Below are 17,651 nucleotides of genomic sequence, written 5' to 3' on the forward strand. Positions count from 1 at the left end.
ATGATGGACCCCCGCGAGTGTGCCGGCCAGGGGAAGCCCAGCCTGTCCTTTTCCATTGAGGAGATCTTAAAGAAACCTTCCGCCAGCACCATCCTAAGCAGTGAAACCAGGAATAGAAGTAACTACACTGAGAGACCTCCAGCCCTAAAAGCAGGGTCACCGCTGGCCTTTGGTAAGTACTAGTTATAACACTTCATGAAAATGCTCCTTTCTTTTCAACCCCTAAAACTACCCTGTTAGATTATGTAGAATTTTTATTCTTTAGCTTCTTTTGGAATCTGGGATTTCCCTAATCAGGTATAAATCATTCATTATATATACAGAAATTATCTTTAAAAGATAATTTACTTTCAACCTCACAGTAGACTGGGCTCTGCTGCCAGCCTTTGGTGGGATTTTGTACATTATGAAGCCCCAGTGTCATTGGAGAGGTGGGTATGCAACCTGGACAGCAACATCCTGGTGTCTTTCCCTTTAGAAAACAATACTCTTGTTATTTAAAAAAAAAAAAAAAAGAAAATCTATTGTCATGAGGAAGGCATTCAAACTCAGGAAGCTAATGTAAAACTGCTGCAACTTAATGAAGTTGTTGAAGCTTCACTTATATCAAGAGCTGACTGTTGTCTGGAATTACAGCCAAATCTTGTATCAGTACCATTGTCTGATAAATCCGACCACTCACCCTCAAGCAGGAGAAATGGTCTGTAAGAGTGATAGTAGCAAAGGAGCGTTAGAACTCAATTGCTAGAAGAAGAAAAGAGAAAGCATTTGTGTTTAATCATTTCTCTTTATCATCAGGGACACTAGGTCCTTTCATGAACTAAATAAAACCAGCTAGCAGAAAACTAGCATGACTTTGATCTTAGCAAACCAACAAGTGCATTAGCCTTTTTGACATCAGTTTCCTCAGCTTAGTCACTTGGACCTTGAGTGAACTTTTACCCCCAAAGAAATTGTCTTTTTTTTCTTAGACAAAGACCAGTGGTCAACATCTTCTGGATTTAGTATTTCTTCCTCTTTTCCAATCTATGTCTTCCATGGAAAGAAGATGTTTTATGTATACAAACACATCCACTTAACTGAAAAATGACCTGTAGTTAAAATTCTCACTCTCCTCTCACTCAAGTTCTTTCAAAAAAGCTTAACGCTATACTTCATTTCTTGTAACACAGAGATCCTTTTGTGGATCAGGACCTCATTTCCCAGGACACTGGATGAACCATCCAGTACTAAGGTAGAGGCTCTTTTTCCAGAAACCTGGCAGTCCAAGTAACCATTACTTATTTGCATAGTTTCAGCTCTTTTCATGTCCAAACTGGATACTGACCAGGACTGTAAAGCAAACAAGACCTAAGTCGGGAAGGAAATTACAGCAAAGTGAGCACCACACTCACTAGTGTAACGTTTGTCACCAGCTGGACTTGAGCCTTAACAACAGCAGATCCAGGCCATATTTTAAATATGGTCCCAAAACAAGGCAAGATCTTTGTAGTTTGTAGGGGTGGACAAGAACATAACTGATGCTGTGCAAATGTAATGGGGTCAGTGTGCTGAAGGATCCCAGGTGCCAGATTGCCAAGGAGGGGAAACGCTGGCATGAGCTCTATGGGAGCAAGCGTTTGTGAGCTGAAAGTGCTTTCCAGAGGGCCCACAGCAGTCGCTTTGTGCCACTGGACCCAAAGTGAGACAGATAACACCACTGAGAATGAAATCAGTGGTGTTCATAACATGGACCATAGAACTGCATTTTAACAACATGAGACTCTTATCTGGGAACAGAGAAGCGTGGCAAAGACAGGACCTTTTCATATTAAGTCTATTTTGCAATCAATATGTTGAAGCCCTGTTTCACTGTGTGTCTCGGGTGAGCGTGCTGCTCCAAGTACAAGGTCTGACAAATCTGTATGCAGGATGTGGTGGGTTCCTAGCATTGCCTTACTGCACTGCCAATACTGTCTCATTCCAAGTTGCTCCACCTGAGTGTACGGTCAGTTTTTCACCTTGAAAACAGTGCAGACAGAACAGCCTCTAGCCTCTAGCTTCATCCCCTAGCCAGAGAGAGACTGTAGCTGTAGCAGGAGAATATAGTGAGTCTTCTCTCCCCTGCTAGAAAGCAAGGTTGGATTAATGTACTTAAGGTAATGTAAAATGTTAACTAATGAAAATAGTATATACACATGAAGATTCACTTAACTGTCACTGGAGCTGGGAAAAACAGGAAAGCTGTAGAGATATTCCCCAATGTTTTTGTACGTTGCTTTTACAATTGATCAAGGATATTTAAAAAAGAGAATGAAAGTGAAGCTTTTTCACTGTTGGTTTCTTACTAACACCAAAGAAACACCTAAGGTTATTACCCTTTGCTTTCCCAGCAAAACTGCCGATTTTCGCAGATAAGGTTTATTTATTTCAGAAGTGCCATAGCCTGTGCTGTACATCTTGGGATAATTGCTATATTTCAGCAAAGTCATTCAACTTCATGCCATATAATACTGGCATTAAACAAGTTGTGTAAATAGTCAGCCATATCTAATTTGGCTCAGTGCTGGCCAAGGTCAGGGAACTGAAATGAGCTAGGGAACTTGTTGGAAATTCCAGAATGGGACACAAATCCAACTGCTTTCCCAGAACAGTTCAGCAGCGACAAAGAAGGGAGTACTACAGGTCAGGGCTGAGTTGTATCATACTATGGATTTTAAGATTTCCAACATCCACGCATCTGAGCCAAACCATGAGAGCAAGAACTGCCACCACACACATACTTGTGGCTACCATAAGACAAATACCCAGGCCAGAAATGATCATCCAGCTCGTCTGCTGATCTAGGCATTCTAGGTACCAAGATCACACTTGTCCTGAAGTCTAAATCTAGCCATTAAGAGCTGAGGAGATGGGTAGGACCAGAGGACCAGAAGATGCAGAACGTCAGAAATGAGGGACAGATAAAGCTTACCCTGGAGTCTTTTCCCGAGAAAACCCAGGGATGCCAGACCAGATGACTTCTAGAAGTTGCTTCTAACCTAAATTATTCTATGATTGTTTTGACAAAAAGAGTGTTGTGATGTACAGTGCCAGACTCTCATGCAAAGCTGAGGCAGGACTTGATCATGTATGAGAAAAATCTCTGTCCCTGACTCCTAATTTCACAGGTTTTTGTGAGTGTAATTCCAGTGGCACTTCGAATAGGGAGTGTGCGGTCTTCCCAGAAGTGTGCAACTTCCCAGTTGCAGTATTAGCCATTTGTGAGTTTACTGCACACACATAATTACTAGATGACCTGGAACTGCAGCTGTTGATCTGAAGCCTGCTGAAATTTTTCAGTTTTTGAAAGACTTTTACGAAGTTAAAAAAGGAATGGCGAACAAGAAGATATTTTAGTATTCAGTCTACGCTTTCCCTCTCTTCTTTTTGTCACAGTGCCTAGAAAGGGTAACCATGGCCTTTGCAAGGGACACAAATAAACACCCAGCAAGCGCTGATCTCCTCCCTAGTGCCAACTCTTTTATTTTAAACCGAGAAGACTAGCAGGCATATTTCAGAAGAAATCCTTCTTCTGAAATCCCTGGGAACTTGATTTCAGTGTGCTTGAAATTACCTCTGAAATAATTGTTCATTACTCCCCAAGTTTCTGCCAGTGAGGTTCCACCAACAGGAGGTCTTTTATCAAGTGAAGGAGAGGTTGGGATGAGGATGCTACACCTGGGACATTAATAGTAAAAGCAGTAACAGATACAGTAATTTTGTCATTCTGCCTGTGTTATGCCCCAATACGTTAAGTATATACAAATTAATAGGAATACAACTGCCACTTCACACACAAATGTCAATATGGTGGTTGTTTACTTCACCCTTAGCAACCCTCCACCCAGCTTTATTGCAAAAGATGAAACAGCTGAAGGACTATAGCTGAACAGATACCACCTGGCCAATATCACCAATTCACCCCACCTATTACAAGGGAAAACAATACACCTAAAAAGAAGAAAAAGAAAAGTTATAGAAGCAAGAGAAAACCAGCACAATAAAAAGCTGCTTGCACTTCCCAGTGACAGACTCTTCCCTGTTCACAGCCTTAGTAAGACCCTAAAATCATAAGCCTTATGCTTACAACAGGTCTGTCTCTTTCCAGTGATTACACAAAAAGTCTTAAATGGAACTCAGGTCATCTGAAATAACCTCCTGTTTCCAGAAAGAAATCTTACTATCTTGCCTGAAATTTCCCATCCTTTCCTGCACAATTGGAAGTCAAGCCAAAAAGACTATTTTGAGCCACAAGTCAAAGTAATTTCTGTACACGACAGTAACAAATACCTCATGTTGTGCCAGGCTGAAATGTCATTGCCATCCCTGCAAAAAGAAAGGAAAGAAAACCGGATTCCCTGGAGGAAATTTTACCTCATGCCAATTTGTAGGCATTTTTCAGAGCTCTCTGCTGGTATCACGTGAATATGCACCAAAAAATACTGGCTCGCCTGAAGAGCTACCATTTCAGACGGTCTCCTTGCTTGTTCAGGACAGCAAGCACCAGAGAAGGTTGCAGTGCGAGCAGGACTAGACCCTGGGGCTCCTAAGTCTCAGATATGTGCTTTAAACTCATCTACCTTCAGTCTTGCCCGCCAGAAAACTTCCTTGATTCTTCCAGCCTCTGTTTAAGGTTCATGCCACTCTAGTCAGCTTCTTTCATCTCAAACAACAGATCCTCCCACTCCTTTTCACCAGTTAACAGAGACATTGGTATTTTCTCATCTGGCTGGGACAGTCTTCCATTCCCTCCCTGATTTCTCTTCTTCAGCCTATAATTATTCTGTCCATGTTCATACATAAGTTGTACTCATCACTGGGGTATGTAAGCATCTCAGAGAAAAATTTTGGGGAGGAAAACTGTGTATGAAGACATGTGAAAAGTCTTGTGTAATTTAGAAAATGCCAGTGTCATTCTTAAAAAGCTTTAATCACTGCCCTTAAGAGCACCTTGCTCAGGTATCCTTACGTTCTTCATTACTATAGCATATAAGCACCATCAGTTGTGTAACATACTCATTTTTGCAGCATCACATCTAGCAAGGAAGTGAAACCAGTCATTAATTTAGGGATGGGAGACTGAGAGAGAAATCCTGGGCTAAGAATGTATGCCAACACTGATATCCTCTGAGTTCTTGAGTAAATCATTTAACCCCAGCCCATGCTAGTGACCACTCCCAGGTGTATCCTCCTCCTTTATTCCACAGATATTGTTCAAAACCTCACCTGTTTTCTCACCAGAAAAGTCAAACCTTGTTGATCCTAAAGGAATTAAATAAGTCCCATTTTGCACAATATGCCTCAAACACAGAGGTGGAACTCATACCAAGTTTTTCAGGTCAGCATGGCTGGATACATGCAATTGTATTTAGAAGTTTACCCAAAGATTGGTAATAATTTGAAAAGATAACATTTGAACAATCATACTTTATTGACATGAGGCTTTGGCTAATTTCCAGAGCTCTTGTAACTGCATTTTCTTCGTGTCAGTGTCAGCCCTCTGTAAAATTCGTTTTGTGTGGGCTTTTACTGAGGACAGAATTGTGCACTTTGTCTCCAGATGTTATAATTATCATTGCTCCAAGGCTGGTTACAAATAGAACTTGTTATTTGTTCAGAAAATAAAACTCTGACAAGTCTAAAAAGTTAGATGCTTTGCTAATGCTAGATACTGTACCAGAAGTAAAATATATATCAAAAAACTGAGTTACTTCCAGTACAACCTGTAGGGGTTCACACCTGCTGCTATTTAGGTATCAGAGGGGAGAGGGGAACAGCCACAGGTGCTGCAGACCCCAGAACCTGGATGTGGGTGACTGCTTAGGAGTGCAGTCCGTTATTGCATTAGGATTTTAATATTCTTTGGTGCTAATAGCAGACAAACCTGTGCTGTCACATTCGCTTCAGGGTCATGCTGACCATGCAACCTGAATTCCTCAGTGGGTTCATTATGTTTGTGTATTGCCTCTTACTCCACCTTTCCAAGCAAAGAAATGCAGGCATGAAGGAAAACTAGACAAAATTCTACATTTGCCATTAAAGCAGCAGTTATCTTGTCTCTGAAGAGTCAAGCCTGAACCTTGATTGCATCCACTGAAGGCACAGAGCACTCAGTTCTGGGGCTTGTGGTGAGGCTTTAATGTAGAATAGAGCGGGAGGAGAATAGGAGTATTTGGTATACCTCTCTTGGGATGCTGATGAAGTTGGCCATAGAGAGCCCACTGCCTTGAACCACAAGGCTTCCCTGCATGTTATATTTTGGTGCCTGGCTTTGCAAGGTCCACTTACCTTTATCAGGAAGAGGAAGGACTCACACTACATTCATGAGGGCAAAAAAGTAATGTGAAGTATCTTTGCAGTGTCCCTGCTACACACAGAGATGATCGTGTTAGAAACAAGGCAACACCATGGCAGAATAAAGATCATGGCTTCTGTGGCAAATTTCATCACCGCTTAGGGTCAGCTGTCTTAGCAGATGTCACCATTGGTTACTGCTGAGCTTACCTTCACCTCCCACTGAGATTGTTTATAACATCCATGCTCAAATATAAGCTAACCTTATGGCTGCACTTGAAGAAAATGGTCCAATATGCACTTCTTATATGTTTGTCCTGTCAACAAGAGCGTGCAGGTGATTTCATGAAGAGGAGTTGGCTATTAGCACCTTCCTAGATATCACCTGTGTCACCTGTCATAAAGGCAGATGGGAAATGTTGACAGCCTGTGCAAAGGCTACCTTTAAAATTATCCAATGTCTAAATCTGAGTGGCTGGCAGCCCAGATATAGAAGAAATGACAAATGGACCCAAATCAGGGAAGACACCGACCTTTAGTCTATTCTATGGCCAGTCTTTCTATAGGGTAGTTGTAGCTACAGGTACATTCAAGAAAGGACCAGGTTTTTTTTAAAAAATTGGCATCCAACAAATTCCAGGGCCATCTTGCTGACAGATTTTCAGAGCAGCTCCACATCTACTGTACTTCTGAGTTCTTCAGAAAAGGCAGCCACTGATTTGGATACTGACAGGGAAGCTGAGCTTTCTTGATCATTTGGTTGTGTCTCCTGACTTCTACAGCCATTTTTTGAAAATCTCCCACAAGGACCATTGGAAGTTTGAAGGTGGAAGGAAGCAGAGAACAGGCTAGATTTTGGGGATCATGTCCCTGCAACATGGGGTCATCCTAGTGTTGATGCACAACACGGAAGGGTTAAGGCCATTTTAAATATGATCTGGTTTGAATGGTAAAGTATCTGGACCACAGCCATGCTCCTTTTTTTTCACACAAACTGGAAAGTGTGTTGAACAATGGTTGCTTTATTCAAAGCTGCCTTGTGCTGTGTCCTTCACAGATTCCAGCAGCAGGAGTCAGTTAGACTGTGACTTACCTTCAGCCAAAATGCTTCTCCCTGCCTCGTGTGCTACACCCATGGCCAGGGCAAAGAAAGTGCAGGCAGGTCACTGCAGAAGTCACACTGACAGCTCAGCTTCCCTCCTGGGTGAGAACATAGGACGCGAACACCTGGAAGGCAAAAGAAAACACGAGGAAGAGGAAGATCAGCTATGCGATTTCCCGGTGGACCATCCACTTCATGGTGAGTGCCTCTATACCCAAACTTTCTCCCAGAGTACCCAAAAACATAGCTGTTATGTTACAGTGATGTACATGGCAATACTTAGCAGCAGATATCACAAATATTTCTACTGCTAAGCTCCTGGCTGAGTCTCAGAGATGGTTCTTCAGTCTTGCCATTGAAAACATGGAGACCCACCCTTTGAGCTACAGATCTAGCTCAGACCTGCTAACCCTACCAATTTTAGAGATAGGGACTGCTTTGGGTGTTTATTGCCCTCCTACTTGGGGTGTCAATCTATGGGGTTACCATGTTCCGCAGCTTCACTCCCCGGCTTGTGCAACATCCGTTTCCTGGTAAACGAGCGTTGCACAACGCGGGGAGCGAGGCTGCTGAACGTGCCAAATCAGCTCGATGTGTTCTGTACACCTTGGACCCACTGTACAGGTGATGAAGAGGTCATCGGCATGCGCACAGGCAAACTCTCAATGTACAATAGGTCTGGCATGCAGGATGTGTCAGGCACAATATTCAAGCCTGGCCATGTTGGCAGGTCTGGTAATTTCATGAGTTGTGAGCACTGGTAAACAGCGGTCTGTTGCTTAGCCAAAGCAAAGGACAATACAAATATACCTTGCCAATATGTTGCACAGGGTATTTAAACTAAACATGATGCATGGTACCTGAACAAGACAAGTTGCTAACAGGCAGACTGCAATTTATTGGTAGCATGTGACAAACATTGCTTTAAGTTCTTTGAGTTTTAGGAAAGGTTAATACAGAGGATCTTACTACACTCCATAAAACAGGTTCTCAGTAGCAGCAGTAAGGTGTTATCTGCATAGTTTGTTATTATTCATTCCTTTCTGAAAGAAAAAAAATAAGCGCAATTTCAATGAAGTCTGTTGAAGACTCCTTACGGGCTCATGTGACCGCAGATGCAGGGTTACTCAGCTGGCTTCACTGAGATCCACACGTCTTCCTCAGCCCATACTCTGCAAGTTGGCAGAGGGAACATTTCTTTCTGTGAAATACATTTGAAAGAAAAGCTTTGTTCCTGCTGCTGCTGCTATATGGTATACATGAGTCTTGTGACAAGCTGCTGTCACCTCCTCCTCCTGCATGATACGGCATCTGTCTTGATGCAGGGAGAAGCCTTGTAAGATAACTGGATATTTTAGCCTACCAGTGCCTTGTAAGCTGCATGCATCTGATGGCAGCAGGGCAAAATCACATTGCCTCCTTGCAGAAGAGCCAGGGCTGTATGTATCTGGCACTCAGAGTTGCCTGTGAGTGCTAAAAAGGAGTATATTTCACGTGAGAGGAAGTCCCCAGCCATGAGGATCACACAGGAGCTTGGAGATGGTTTTCAGAGGGTGGCAGAGGAGGGAGGTGGCTGTCCTGACTCAGCACTTAGCCTCATTGACCAGCGCAGTGGTCGGTACCAGCCTCATCAGCAAAGCAGGAGGAGAAGCATGTAATTATCTGCACAAAACTGAGCCAAGCTGAGCGGGCCCTTTCAGTGACAATTGATATTTTAAAGGCATTTTAAACAAAATCCCTGTGTTTCCTGTTGGCAGTGGGGTTTTGGAACCAAGCAGAGGTTTAATGATCTGCCATTTTCTAGGCTGCTGGTTCCCGCAGTTGCTGAGCCTTTGATAGAAACTGGCTGAAGGAGGGGGGAGGATCCTAAAAGCACTGGACTGGCATTTTCCCCGCAGCGCACAAACAATGATGTTTTGGATCCTGTTCACGCACTGCATCATTCTTAGCAAAGAGCTGGAGGCCTGGGTTTAAAATCCTTTCCGGCACCATAAGCTTCAGCTTCCTTCCTCCACTTTACGTTATGGGGGAAGGGCTGGCATCTCTTTTTCTCCTGCCTCTGGCTGTGGCTGGAGTCACCTTTCCCAGATGAGGTCAGCAGCAGCGCCTGCAGGAGAGGTAGACTGCTCCATCCCTGGAAGCAGTCTTTAATCCTTACAGCTCGAGCTGATAGCAAATTAACTTCTGTTTCCATGCCTATCAATTCTGCAGTGCTTCAGACGCACTTTTGGCATGGTAGCTATAGGCCAGCTATGGGTCCTCTAACAAGGCACCGGGACAGTGCCAAATGCCCATAGCATAGATCATGGTGGTGTCCGCAGGACCTCCCTCACACCCACACTGAGGATGCCTACAAGCGCCCACAGGAATGGCACCAGCCTCAGCAGCAGGAGAGCCTTCCGATGTGAAAGACCTCAGAAGCCCTCGGTTGGGTGTTTCCTCACCTCTTTCTCACAGCCTGCTTCTGCCTATGTAAAACATCTGCATAATTTTTGAGGAAGGGCACTAGGCTTCGACTAAGCATACACATCTGTACAGTTGTCAGGGAACAGAAGCAATCAAGCACGCTATGCAATCACCTTGGAGGCGGGAGGGCTGGGCTTTGCCTGGTGCTGTTTTGGATAGGAGGAGAAAGATGAGGAGAAGGCTAAGATGATATGTCCTTCATGGGCAGGTGCTCTGAGATAGCAAGAGCACCCCAACCATGACCCTGGGGTGTGAATTCAGAGTGTATTTCCCAGAAACCCTGTAACACAGTAGTGTTCTTAAAATTTGCTTTTCCCACAAAATGGCTTCTGCAGCTAAGCGGTTTAGAAATGCAGTGTCATATAAACTGAATAGATTTATGCCCTGATCACAAACCATTTACAGGAAGCAATGCCTCTTGCACTTTGAACTTAGAGGCTGCACTGTAAGCAAAAAAAGAGAAAAGCCCTCATATGTTACAGATATACTGACAGTGGCATTTAGGTTTGCTAATCCCCATTTGAATTTGGAAGCCTTCATACTGAATGTTGGGTCCTTTCACCTGTGGCCTTCTGCACAAAAATCTCAGCAGAACTTTTTTGGAAAACCTAGTTCTTGGGAAGCAGCACTGCTAAAACCTGTTTTAGAAGGAGATCATTCTGAGGGAGGCCTTAGTTTGGTGCTGTGGGTACAGACTCTGCTTGGGCCAGCTCTCTGTGAAATGATTAATTGCTACTATTTTCCTATGTGCAACCACCATCATTGCCAGGGTCTTCAAAACTTAAGAACAAGCAAGGCAGACTCTTGTGGCTGGTGGTCAGCATCACAGAAATGTGTCCGTGTAAATGCTCAGGTCAAATCCTGAGCTTCCACTTTCCTTTAAATTCCTTCTCTCTGCTCTGTGTGACACCATTGGGACCTGACCACTTCACGACAGCCAAGCACTGGAGCCTGAGAGGATTACATGCCCCAGTGCCTGCCTGACCTACGGCAGCTCCTGCTGGAGACTGCCACGTACAAGATCCCAGCCTAGTTCAGATCCTCATGGGCAATACTTCTGCAATGTCTTTTACAGATGCTGGGTCTGATTGTATACGTTTGTGTGTGTGTGCAGTAACTATTTACACCCAAAGGCAGTGGATGAGTGTGCCCAGCATTGCACACGGGTAATGATTCCAGTCCCCTGCTCCAGCGAGGGAGCAGTCAGTGCCTTGGAGAAGCCAGATAGCAGCATCACCTTAAGACACTGTTGGATGCCCGGTCTTGTGGGATTTATTCTCTGGGCAATAATTCAATTTCAAGATAGGTCAGGCTTCAATAAAGGCTCCTAATTCCACCAGAAACTGGCAGTTTCAGGCTGTGGGAAAAAATGGACTGTGTGATTTCCTGCAGCTCACATCTTCATTATTCACTGTAGAGGAGGCTGCCATAATGAGTCAACATCGCCCAAATATTTCTGTAGCAGAAATCCTCTGCACACTGCTGACTGGGAGCTCAGGGATCTTTTTATTAATCTAATTGGTTTATTATTATGATAGCATCTTAGATCCCAAAGCATATTGACAAATTCTGGTGGCAATTACCATAAAGACAACAGGAAATACAGAGATTATCTCAGTTCTGGAGAACTTCCAGTATAAGTCATGTCCCCTCTGTACTGATGCCAGTTGCAGGCATCTGTAGCTTAGTGTTTATGTTTTCTCTGAAGCCATAAATTCATTTGTACTGTTCATTTGTGGACAATATGTCAAATCCATGTACCCCTGTGAAACAGCATGGTTTATCTCTCACAGAACAGTCTTTTCCCCAATATGCTGACTTATCTTAATGCATTTATAAAACACCCAAGAGACAATGAAGCACTGTATAATCACAATCCCAGATAAATATCGGCTGCCCAGAATACACCAACGGGACTGCGAGAAAGGGCACAAGCATCCCATTGTCCTGCAGAACAAAAGGAAGCAATTCTAAATGAAAAGGAAAAGCAGGAGGAAAAAATAAATGCCTATATATATAATTTTGCTGCCATTAGCTGTCTTACCAGTCTTCTGTTTGTCAGCGTGAGTAGTCCCGGCAGCCCTGTGTCTCTGAAGTGCAGTATTCCTCTATACATTTAGAAATGCAGCAGACCATTGACCTTGTTTTCGTGGGTTTACCTGAGGCATTTTTGAAGGCTGGTTCTTTGTTTTTCTCCCTCTTTGAAGACTGACTGTTTATAATCACACCCTGGATATTAAATGAAAGGCATGAAACCTGAATCTTTTACTCCCACCCTTCAGACTGTTCACACAGAAGTCTCATGTAAGCACTGAAGAAACCAAAGCTGTCAACAGCTGGAGGACTATCATAAATTCTGTTTGTGTTGTTTCTTCGTGGTTTGGGTTGTGTTTTGGTGTTTTTTTAGTTGAAACAAATGTTAGCATTCAATGCTTTCCTCAAGCAGTCCCTTCTTTCCTGGAAATTTTGGATCCAAAGGGTACATTACACAGGACCCAGAGGTTAATTTGTTCCTGCTAGTCAGATCTGTGTAATGTGATCACTTGTAAAGTTGATGGCCCATCTTGATAAGCTTATTTCAAAGGTCTTACGAGTACTTATTGGCTGCTCCTAAATTGTTTGAGAACTTTTTATTACATTCCTGGGATTTGGTACTTTTAATTACTGTTCTTTGAAATTGAGGGCAGGCCTTTTACCTACTGTATTAGCAAGTGCTTTATGCTGAAATGGGAGACAGCAGAGACTACATACTAAAATAATGATGGAATTATGCTTTCTTGGAGGGAGCGCAGACTGAGGCAGGGATGTAAACAAGCATGCCTGATTGATGTCTAGAGATTTGCAACTACTAATAACCACAAAGAGCAGGAATAAAGTAGAAAACAGACTGACTGTGCAACCTGCTGTAAGATCAGCTTTCTTCATGGGCAAATGGCTGTTTTCTGACAAAGGTGGTTGACCAGAGCATGTGGGGAGAGTGGCGGGGAACCTGTTTTCCCTGGTGAGAACTGTTATTGGAATAGGCTGACCACTGCTTTTAAGGTGGAGTTTGACATCAGCTGAGCATTCACAGAAAGTACATTTCAAGCTTGAGATTTAGCTGAATGGGGAAACTACACATATACCTATCCTAAATCCACTTGCACCTGAAGGAGTTCATGAAAGTGCAGGTCATTTAGCCTAAGTACAGAACTGACAGCAGGTGATGGAAACTTACACACACCCCTGTCAGTTGGAGTCCCTCAAACCATGGCCTGCATGCTTCTTCCTCCAGGCATTTCGCTGACCACTGACTGTGGCAGAGTTACGCACAACACCATTTCAGGGCAGCAGCATTTGTAAACACTGTCGTCATTTTGCTGGCAGATGGGAAGGGTTAAATTCACCAGGGGCTCAGGCTGCTAGTGAGCACCATCCTCCTCAACGAACTGTCCACATGAATGGTTTCATACATACCATCTACTCCTTGCCAACTCCTCTGACAAGCAGATTAAAAAACTCCACCAGCCTCCACTGTACAGCTTGCTTAAATAGGTTTCTAGCCTGGTATTTTTAGCATTCCTGCTCACACCACCTAAAGTCTGTACCTCTCTGAATTTCAGCCTTGCTGTCAGGTGATTAGGCACTGTGCTCTGTGCCAAGGTGGAAGCAAATCTCCATCAAGGAGTTGTGGACTGAAGCGAGGAAGTCAAGCCTTTAAAAGCTCAAGTCATGCTTCTCTGTCTTAACTTTGACAATGCCTGAACGGGCAGCATCCAGATGCTAAATGCTGTGTTTCACTAGCAGGAGGCTCGATCCGGAGCACATTGTACCTATCCAATTAGGATCAGTCTCGGTGGCTAAGCTGGTCCTTCTTAACAAAGGCTGGAAAAACATTTTAATAAAGATTAGCCACACTGCCATACACCCACCTAGATATTGCAACACAAGCTCTTTTGAAAGCCGTGAGCCAGCTCTTTAACTAGGAGAGGGACTGCCACAGGCACATCTCTCTACACAGACAAGCACGTTTGGTCCTGATGCCATCAGCACTGTGTAATAATTCTTCGACAGAGTTGCAATTGTTTTTGCTGTGGGCTTGGCTGGCATGAGCTGAATGTTACCACAAGAGAATAGCGTTCAGAAAAGCTATGGGAAAGAACCAGCTGGGAGACCCACATATCTGTAATTGGTTGAATTAGAAAGAAGAGAGAGAGCAACTTCTTTTAAAGAGGCTAAGAGGGAAAAACAGAACTTAACCAGATGTAATTGGGCTCTTTTTCAGTGCTTCTGAGTTTCTTTCTGAGAAACAAATGATACAGTCATCTTTGTTACACAGAGAAAAATATATTCCTAAGGTTGTGTAGCCAAAGCCACTTGCTTGCTTATGTGACCGCTTTCTCTCTTCTTGTCAAAGAAGCAGCAAAATCTTCGGATCTCGTTATCACATACTGTGAGAGGGTGCCTGTACAGAAACAACAAAGAGGATTGCAGCGAGATAAACTGATCCCAACAACTAGATTACATACTCCAAAGCAAATATGTGCCACCACTGACTTCCAGCCCTTCTCTTGGATTTTCAGTTCCTTATCCCTCCGCTGTATGCACACCTGTAATGAGACCAGGTAGGCTTGAAACTGTCTTAGCCTGCCAACAGGCTAAGTGCAGCTGAGAGATGCAATTGCAGAGATCTCACTGAGGTACCATTTCTCTATCTGGTTCAAGTACACAGGGCAGCTGAGAAACAGCAGTGCAAGGTGTACCATAGGCTATTTGCCTACCACAGGCTACAGTCAAGAATGAATTTTCCCAAGTATGACATTGCTACAGCTGCATATCTTTTACTTATCAAGCTCAGGTACAAGCAGTAGTCTTCAGTATTGATTTGTTCATGCATCCAATCTCTTGTAACTGTGTTATACTGGACAGTAGAAATAAGCTGTAATACGCTAAGTTAAAACTGTGTAAATACGCAGTTGAAAATCAGACTCGAGCTTAAATTCCCTTACTTTTTAGGAAAGGAATGATGGGGGGTCTTCAGACTGCATGGATATTTCAAGGTCAGAGATCACATAATAGAGTAACTTAGGAGGGACCTCTGGAGGCCATCTTGCCCAACCCCAACTCTAAGCCAGCCTTAGAGTTTAACCAGCTTAAATCAGGTTGCTTAGGTCTTTGTCCAGTCAAGTTTAGAATATCTCCAAGGATGGAGACTTCTCAGTTTCTCCAGGCTCACATCAAACAACTTTCGTGGTCAAAACACTTTTTCTTATTAGTAATCAGAATTTTCCTTGCTGCAACTTGTACCCATTGATCTCATCCTTTCCCTGTACACCATCAAGAAGAATCTACAAAGTTCAAATGTTCAGCTTGCTCCAAGTCTGACTAGTAATAAAGCCAGATCCGCAGAGGACAAATGGAGCCTATTACTGAATTTAAAGGAGCTATACTGCTTTATCAGCATGGAGAACCTGGCCCTTACAGTGTCAGCAGTAAGGCAATGTATAGACAGCTGTATCTGTAAGCACCTGCAAATGCTGGCATATTTAGCTGCCTGATATTTTCAAGTTTGGTTTCAGCAGTCAGCTAACCTGCAAATGACTTTCACAGCGCATAAAAGCACACTTGAATATCCCCAGCTTTTACATAGAAAATAGCTCAAGAAACTCAGAGTTTTATTTCCCCAGAGACTCTAGAGCCATGTTTGTAAAGCCAAAGTTACACTTCCAACACTTTCTAGTCTTATGTCTTCCACCACATTCTTTATTAGACTGTAATTCTGAATGCTGTTGTTTGCTATGGGATCCCTAAGCTAAGGTCCCAAGGCAAAGGGAGGTATCAAAGCTACAGTCAGAGAAAGTTTCATCTTGCGAGGGAAAATGTTAACATACAGTCTTAGATTTTTTTTGTATTTTTAAATTTTTTTAAAAAAGAAAACAAACAAACAAAAATAGAATTATTAATTACTTACAGAAAAAAATGCACTCTTCTAGATTTCCTACTGGCAAAAGCCTTGATTAGTTCATAGGAGTCGATTTTGTTAGCAATTTAATTTCATTGAAATTCAGTTTCATTCAGTTGAAATTAAAGCTTGTCCTTCAGTCTCTAATGGCCTATAGCTGACCCCATGTTATTGGCTTTTGTTTAATCTGATGAGTTCCATCTTAGAAAAGTCTGGTTTCAGTAGGATTGACACTTCTGAGCACTGTGTAAACCCTTCCATTACATAAAAGCCTCATCTGTAAAACAGTTCATCTCTCAAGCAGGAAAAATGTAAAGGATGTAAGGGTGAACTGATAGGGAGTTTCTTTCGCCCATCGCAAAGTTATCATCTGGGTCATTTTCATACCAAAGAGGCTGACATGAGACACCAGAAAGTCATGAGCCTATTCTCTCTGAAGCCATGCTCTCTAGTCCTGGACACTTCTTAGCTGCCACTGGGACAGAGTACAGGAAGAGATTATATGTCAGACCCATTCCACATCCCATCTCCAGCACAGTTTAATATACTGTGTGGTTCAAGGCAATGGATCCAGCTCTCAGGACATCTTGTAACAGATGATTTCTTGAGTCTACCATGTAAGTTGATTAACCCAATGAACTTTGTACCAAGTATCCTGCTAGCACCCACTACTTCTTAAGATGGTAGCCAAGGATATATATGCACATTATCCTCTTTCTCTCTGGTGTGTGCAAATATACTCTCTGTGGAGAAGTCCTGCAGCTCACATGGTCTAATAATGCAAACCATTCCTTTCTAGCTCAGGTAGTAGTCTTTGGTTTGGCACTAAAAGCCTTGTCTTAGCATTGATTCCTGATTATGAAGAGGAGATGATATCTGTCATCATATGTACTTAAAGGCAAGAACAACTGATTGCTGTTTGTATGGTGCCCACTGTGATGAGGTCTGATCCTGCTGGTCTTTGGCAATCACTTCAATCCCGTCATGGTCCAGTTCAGTCATCCTAATTCTGTGGAGCCTGGTCAATGTATGACACAGAAGGGTTTATACCAGACTAAATAATTATTTGATGTGTTCTGATGGAATACTAAAATACACCTTTTTTATTATTTGATGTGTCATCTTAGGTTTTAAAATGTAGACAGTTTCGTTCTTACTTTGCATAGTCATGCAATTATATTTCAGTTAGTTAATCTAACACTTTTATTCTAAAAGTGCATCGGGAGTTTTTTGCTAATTCAGAAATCTTCCAGGAGGGAGGGAGGTTTGTTCTCTTTCTCCTGAAGGCTGTCTGACTGCTAGAAGGTACATAGACTGCTTGAGCATACAAAACCTGGCAGGACAAGAACCCTGCCAGCATCCCAGATGTTTATGTACAGTTGGGAGCACAGGAACAAGGAGGTGGTCACAGTTTGAGCTGGGATCTCTGGCTCCACTCCGGAAATGCTGGAGGTAGACTGCAGCTTCTCCCAGGTTTGTGAAGCCAGTCTTCCACTCTGGATAAAGGCAGGAGCTCAGCTCAGCATTCAGGGAGACATACAGGACATCTCAGGGAGGCCTCAAATTTTTCAGACTGTAGTAAGGTCAGGGAAAACTTCGCTTGTTGTCAGGATCTGCTATATGAATTGCCCTGTGCTAGAAAAGTATAAATAGCATACATTGTAATGATACAAATACAGCAGAGAGATTCATTGCTGTATGACAGAACACGATGTGCTTGACAAAATATCAGCTTGGTACTCTATATCTCACCGGTCTGCAGTATCTTCCAGGAGGATTTGGAGGCCAGCCCCCACAGAGAGGTGTGAGGTGAAAATCTTCCAGACA

General features: G+C 43.1%; 1 protein-coding gene across 1 annotated transcript in view; it reads left to right on the forward strand.

Moving 5' to 3' along the window:
- ISX (intestine specific homeobox) overlaps positions 1 to 17,651 on the forward strand; it is a 24,827-nt gene continuing 7,176 nt past the window's right edge. The window contains exons 1-2 of the mRNA XM_075429168.1: positions 1 to 172; positions 7,373 to 7,615. Coding sequence (XP_075285283.1) covers positions 1 to 172; positions 7,373 to 7,615 — 415 coding nt within the window. The remainder of the gene's footprint in view (positions 173 to 7,372; positions 7,616 to 17,651) is intronic.

Source organism: Opisthocomus hoazin, chromosome 8 (genome assembly GCF_030867145.1).
Source record: "Opisthocomus hoazin isolate bOpiHoa1 chromosome 8, bOpiHoa1.hap1, whole genome shotgun sequence".
Taxonomy (NCBI): Eukaryota; Metazoa; Chordata; class Aves; order Opisthocomiformes; family Opisthocomidae; genus Opisthocomus; species Opisthocomus hoazin.